The sequence below is a fragment of the Pinus tabuliformis genome, chromosome 8 (genome assembly GCF_031772625.1).
Source record: "Pinus tabuliformis cultivar Carrire ecotype Pingquan chromosome 8, CPIR1, whole genome shotgun sequence".
In the NCBI taxonomy this organism is placed as follows: Eukaryota; Viridiplantae; Streptophyta; class Pinopsida; order Pinales; family Pinaceae; genus Pinus; species Pinus tabuliformis.
In genome coordinates, this window is record NC_142294.1 from 1,301,032,876 (window position 1) to 1,301,039,965 (window position 7,090).

The following is a 7,090-nucleotide window of genomic DNA, read 5'->3' on the forward strand; positions in this document are numbered from 1 at the left end:
CTACAATTGGATTTTGGATGATGGGTGAGTGAAAGAGGATGCATGAATGGATAGGGAGGTAGGATAGGGGTTTGTAATGACTTAGTGACAAAGAGATGAAGTGATGAGAGGGTGTGGAAAGCTAGCTTGTCTTAAAGAGGGCAGAGGAAATGGAAGGCCAATAATGTAGGGTGACGTGGGCAAAAGAGTAGTTGTAAGACAAGGGATCTAACTTGGAGATGAGTAGTTGGCCTGGACGAAGCTTAGATGGACGAGAGAGTGATGGAGATGCACCACACAGTGTAAACTTAACCAAATCAACCACGTCCTGCACATAATCAAAATATTAACTAATCTATCCTAACTCTTAATGGAACCAATGAAAAACAAATTATTTCTAAAGAGAACCACGTACTGTACTGAAACAAAGAAACATCCCAAGAGGTCTGAACACATGAATAACTCCTACAAATGAAAACACTTCACCGAAGATTGCATGGGTAAGCAAACTAGTGTTTTTGTTGGGCAGCACTGTCTGCAATTCCAACCCCTAGGAAGAGGTGAAAATGAGAGTGCAGGCAACCCTTTTCTGAAGCTTTTATCACTTCTTATCTCATTACTCTATTCTAGATGTCTGAAACAACTCTATTCTTCAACAATGACCTACTTAACCACACAACGAAATCTAACTCAACAAACTGCGTTTCAAATGCATGCAAAGAAAATCATAATGCTGAAAGGAAAGATATCAATACAAAGAAGGAGGCCCTAGGCTCTCAGGTTGGTCCCAACCCCGAGAGCTATGGCTCCTCTAGAAACTCAGAGCTGAGATCAAATCTGACTGCTTCTCATTAAAAAATAATAATCATAAGTCAAGAGGTATGCCAATGATGGCTACAAAAGAACAAAAACAGAGCTGGCAACTCGTAGTGCAGAATGTGCAAAAGTTTTTCCAAAAGTCCTTTTCGAAGGCTGAAGCCTTATCATTTATACATCACAAGGCCCCAAGCTGGCCTCCTAAATCTATGGGACTTGGCTGACCAAACTGGGAGTGAACAACTGCTTCCACAAAATATGTTTGGCTGCCTTCTAGATCCGGTTTTGGTGGCTTTTGGAGCTCGGAGTTGGGGGTGAAGATCCTGAGGAAGGCTATTTAATGTCGTGGGAAACCCGCCTACGAATCCTCAACCCCAGCTTGGCTGTCTCCTAGCCCTTGTCTGCTCGGTTTTTCTCCAACATGTGTCAAAAAATCCTGAAATGAGCACGTGTTAGCCACCTAGGAATAATGACTACCCTTATTCGTACAAATGACATAAACATACTAAAAAATGATGCATAAGTTATGAAAAATGAAGGATTGAGCAAGTAGTTAGGCCCAATGAGCCCAAAATGTTACCAAATTTGGGGCTCATCAGTGAGCCCAATTACTATGCTCTCCCTTTGTAGCGCCTCCTGTTCTCGGCCTTCTTTGAAATCACAGAGTTTGAATTACTAGTATGGTAACGCCCATTTTACGAACTGAGAATGAAATGAAACTTAACAACCGACCTTACCCAATTTACTATAATGATAATGCAGAGGGCATTCATATCACAAAGACAGAGGAGTTGTACTGGTTTGCATAGGTACAATCATGAGAATGCCATAGACATATAAGGAGTGTTGGAGTGATGATAACAGATCATTGTTGCATGAGTCGACTTGGGTCAAACAATTGTTTTATAACTTGGCCGATTCAAAAAAAATGAATGAAATCATTTAACACTTAGCTCTCCAATGATTCACCACTTGTCCATTACTTGTTGGTACTTGGCCAATTAGGAAGATGATGGATCGATGATAAGGTTTGATGGCCGATTCAAGAATGAGGAATTAATGACAAGGTTTGAAGGGTGGTGTAGGAGAAGATTTAGAAATCATAGGAGGAATATGGCGATAGGCTAGCGTGTGTTGGGAAATGATAGTAGTTAGGAATGTTACAAGGGTGATGGGTATAGGGGTGTTTTTGAAATTTATCATAAGCAATCATAATCATCATATTTAACACTAAAATAATTCCAGAATTTTAAATGTTAAAAATAAAAATTACAACAATACATTACACTTTGTTGGTTGACTAAGAGTTGAGTTGGCATGCATAGGTAGGATTGATCTTTATTGTCTAGATATGACTAATATTCACTGTCCATAACAGGTCCCTTCTGAGATAAAATTGGATATAACAGGTCCCTCTGAGATCTGAAGAATGTTGTGTGTGCAGCTTCTTTGAAATCTGAAGAACTATGTGTGTGCAGCTTCCTTGATCTTTGGTGTTGATGTAGCCTTGATGATAAGAAACCTTTGAAACTCTGTTGAAACTTTGTTGAAGTAGCCTGATGTAGCAGTCTTTAACAGGTCCCTTTAATGTTTGTTGAACAGGTCCCTCTAATATTAGTGTTGGTAACATAGTCTTCTGAACAGGTCCCACTGCATATTGCTTGAACAGGTCCCTCTGATTAGAACAAAGACAAAAACAACTTCTTTATTGAAATACTGAAGTGCTGAAACAAACTCTTTGAAAATTTACAATGAGGAGATGAGATAAGGAAAACAAAAATGCTGATGCTTCTCCCCCAATAAAGCTTTGACTTGTTCTCAAGTCATTATTGAAACGATGAACCAAACAGTAAACAAATAGAACAAGGAATTCTTACCAGCCAAAGAATTGGTTTTCAAGTAAGAATTCTGGGTTAGAGTGTGCCAGAGTCTGGTTTTCACATCTAAACCATTATTAAATTTATTATTATTATTATATATATATATATAGAAATATGAAAAAACGGCGTAGATGGGATCACGAAAAGGACAGGGATAGGGTTTCTTGCGCATCTCATGCGGTTCGTAGGGGCTAGGGTTCGACAGCCCTCCTCGTCAAGGTCACCTGCTACGGTCACGGTTCAGGATCTCTACAGCTGCAGCTCCACCATCGGATTCCTCACCTATCACTTTCGGTCGCCGACAAAGAGTCAGTTATGGATGACTTGGAGCATGAAGTGGTGGATTACTCGGCGGATCCCTCGCCAAAGAAAGCTATTTTCTGGAAACCTCGTTTTACCTCTCGCTCACAGTTCACGCCTTCCACATCCTCAACTATTCCAGCGCGCCCTCCATTCCCGTCTTCCGTTCCATCCTCTGCAGAAGCATATCCTATTGAATCTCCGCCTTTCGAGGTCCCTCCGCTTTCGCCGGGCTCTTTGCATTTCCTGGCCTCTCATACTCCCCCCTCGCCCTCGTTTGATCCACAGGCTCCGCCCCTCCTATCAGTGCCTTTCCCCCCACCGGCTGCTACTCCTGCATCACAACCCTCAGTCTCAGGAATTCGCCCTTCTGGATGCTTTGAGACTCCTGCGGTCGTTATTCACCCCACAAACCCTACTCCCCAGGAAGGCATTACAAATCCCCTGGTGGATCATCCGTCGGCCCCCCGCTCCGGATCAAAGAAGGCAAAGTGTATCAGGTCGACGGCAAGAGACATCTCCATCAAATTCGACGAATCGAGGCCTCTCGTTGATTATATGGACATTGTGAACACCGTGTTGGTTGGGCACGTCAGGGGTAGGACATACTCGAGGCAGAGGCTAAATCTATGGGTAAAGGAGATCTGGGGTGGAGTGCTTTTCGATCTACTAGAGGTCCATGTCCTCCCCAGAGGATGGTTCTCCCTTAAATTTTCCAAGGTAAGTCAGACAAACCTTGTTTTGGGCCGATATTGGCATATTGAAATGGTCTCGGTCCTCCTCAAGCGCTGGAACCCCCTCTTCGATCCGGAGCGCGAGCAGCTCGGGGCCGGACCAATATGGGTTAGACTCCCAGGACTACCAATACCATTCTGGGATGAAGAAGTTTTCATTAAGGTTGGCAATGCCCTGGGGACATATCTGGACTACGATCGCACATATGTGGAATCTGGGAGTCGAACACTTGCTCGAATCTTAGTTCATCTGGACACACGAGAAGGACTCGAGGAACAGATCACGCTTCAGTGGGGAAGGTGTATTAGAGTGCAGTTGTTGGACTATGAAGGAGTCCCCTTCCGTTGTAGACGATGCCATAAAGTGGGGCACCTTGCGAAGGACTGCCCACTCAACAAGAAAGTAGAAGACTCAACGAAAGGCACCCCGGCAACTACCAGGACGGCATCCCCCAACATTTCTTGCCCTCCCTCTGCGGGCCCGCCCCCTTCAGCTTCATCTCCCGCGTCCGATGCAGGGCTCCGGTGACCCTTGCCTCCAAAAACCAGGGCTCGCTCGGCGGCAGAAGCGGGTATGATCTCAAGTTCTTTTACCCCATCTTTACATTCTTCTTTTGATGTTAATCATGTCATTGGTCCCTCTGCACAAATCTACATGATTCACTGCACTTTATCATCATCTCCACTCACCTGCACTGATCCCATTATTTCTACAACATCCCCTGAGACTTGCTCCTCCCCGTGCCCGTCCTCCCCTCCTCATCCATATTTCCTCCGGTCTAGGAATCCTGCCAAAGATCTAACAGCCGGACATTCGGGACTGGGCATTGTTATTCCTGAGGGGGCTTCTTTGAATACCAGAGGGAGAAAATCCCATCTATCAAAGGCCATTAAACAAGCTGGGGCAGAGGTGGTATCTGGCCGGCAATCGACCATTGACGGGGTCCTTAGAGCAGGACACACCCCGAGAGGTGTTCCCCCATGAAGTGCCTATCCTTTAACTGCAGAGGACTGGCTAGTTCCTCCAAAAAACTAGCCATGAAGCGGCTCATTGAAACTGAGCCTATTGACATTATCATGCTACAAGAGACTCTCTGCTCTGCAGATCAGATTACTCGAGCCATGCAAGCCATGGCCCCTGGATGGAGCTTTTATGCAAATGATGTTGTGGGACAATCTGGGGGTCTAGCCATTGGAATTAACCCTCGCTCCATTAAAACGAATTCGACCTGGGGGGGTGCAGGGTTCATTGGTCTGGATTTTTTCTCTGCTGAACTTGGCATGGATCTCAGAATTGTCAATATATATGCTCCCTGCTACCAGAGAGAATCGTTCTGGCAGCATATTCTACATCTCCCCTTGCTGAATGAAGACCATGTTATTATTGGAGGAGACCTCAATTTCTCGCTGGGCTTCAGGGAGTCATGGGGCTCAGAGGCACAAATCGACCCTATCACTGATTATATGACCAATCTGCTGGAGCAATCAAATTTCTCGGATATACCAATGCAGCGTCTCCTTCCTACTTGGCGGAACCGACGGGTTGGGGATGCTGCACTTGCCCGCAGACTTGACAGATTTCTTCTAAAGGGGACTCTTCTTCAGCGCCTGCATCTCTTCAGACAATGGGTTGGCTCGGGGGGGTTATTGGACCACAATCCTATATACCTGGAGATTCAGGGTCCCTCCAAGAAACCAAAGGCACCCTTCAAATTCAATCCCATTTGGCTGAAGGATCCAACATATATCCAGCTAATTAAGGAATACTGGACCTCTCATCCCATCAATGACTCTGATTCTCATGCCAAAGGGTTCTGCAGGAACCTCTCAGAAATAAAACATATTTCTATTAAGTGGGCAAAGGAGAAATTGGAACGTGAATCAGCACAACTCTCCCAAATTGAAGCTGATTTATGTTCACTCACCGATGACAGAGGATTGGGTTTCATCTCAGCAGCAGACAAATGCAGGCTTATTGACCTTGAGAATCAAAAATCTAAGATTCTCAAAGAGAGAGAGGAATCCATTATATTAAGGAGCCGAGCTTTATGGATACAAGCTGGGGATGACAACACAAAGTTTTTTCCTAACTTTGCAAAGTGCAAGAAGGTATCTAATACAATCTGGAAGCTCCCCTCCCCGAATGGTGACTTCGCGGACAATTTCAACAAGCTCGCGCACCTGGGCACCTCCCATTTCAGGAACCTCTACAAGAGCCCACGGGAAGCCAATCTACTTGATATCATTAATGTGGCTAACCACTTCCCGAGATTCGTGGAGGAAGATGATGTGGAGGCTTTAACTGACCCGGTAACTGCTGAGGAACTTGAAGGAGTGCTGAAATGGTTCAAAAAAGACAAAAGCCCTGGCCCGGATGGTTGGACCATTGAATTCTACACAGCCTTCTTCGATGTATTGGGACAGGACCTGCTGCGGGTGGTCGAAGAGAGCCGGACTACAGGATCAATATATCATGCTATCAATTCTACATTCATTGCTCTCATTCCCAAATCAGACTCCCCGGCATCCTTTGATGATTACAGGCCCATCTCTCTGTGTAACTGCCTCTATAAAATCATCTCTAAGACCATTGCAAATCGTCTTAGACCTATCCTCTCCCGATCCATTGCCCCGCAGCAATTTGCATTTCTAGAATCTAGGCAGATCCACAAGGCCATTGGACTCGCTCAAGAAGCCCTCCACTCCATCTGGTCGAAGAACCTAAAAGCCATCCTCCTCAAAATCGATCTTTCCAAAGCCTTTGACCGTGTCAGCTGGCTCTATCTCAAAATGATCCTCATTCATCTGGGATTCCCACATGCCTTCATCACTTGGATCATGGCCTGCATAATCTCTCCATCCTTCAGTATCCTCATCAATGGCTCGGCCTCCACTTTTTTCCACTCTGAAAGGGGCTTGAGGCAGGGGTGTCCCCTATCGCCCCTCCTCTTCCTCTTGGTCATGGAAGGTCTCAGTCGCCTCATGGATTCTGCTAAGCGAGCTGGAGACATTGGGGGTCTTCGCATAACCGACTTATGCTATCTTACTCATCTACTTTTTGTGGATGATGTCCTTATACTTCTAGATGGCAGTGTTCGAGACTCTCGGACCTTCTCAAAGATCCTGCAACTTTTTTCCGCAGCTACTGGTATGCTGCCAAATCAGCTGAAATCAACCATCACCTGTGCACGCACATCTGTTCAGGAGACCCAAACAGCCCTTCAATCATTCCCCTACTCGGTCCACCCTCTGGATAGAGGTCTCAAATATCTGGGGTTCAATCTGAAGCCAACCTGCCAAAGGATAGCTGATTGGGTCTGGTTGGTTGCCAAATTGGAAAAAAGACTCACTGGATGGAGCTACAGATATCTCTCTAGGGCT

The 7,090-nt window shown here is 45.4% G+C and overlaps 1 protein-coding gene across 1 annotated transcript; it reads left to right on the forward strand.

The window, feature by feature from the left end:
- The first annotated feature begins 4,747 nt into the window (after positions 1 to 4,747).
- LOC149240227 (uncharacterized) lies at positions 4,748 to 6,362 on the forward strand. The gene is made up of 2 exons (XM_089370112.1): positions 4,748 to 6,019; positions 6,225 to 6,362. The coding sequence occupies exons 1-2, from the start codon at positions 4,748 to 4,750 to the stop codon at positions 6,360 to 6,362; spliced, it is 1,410 nt and encodes a 469-aa protein (XP_089226238.1).
- Positions 6,363 to 7,090: the final 728 nt, after the last annotated feature.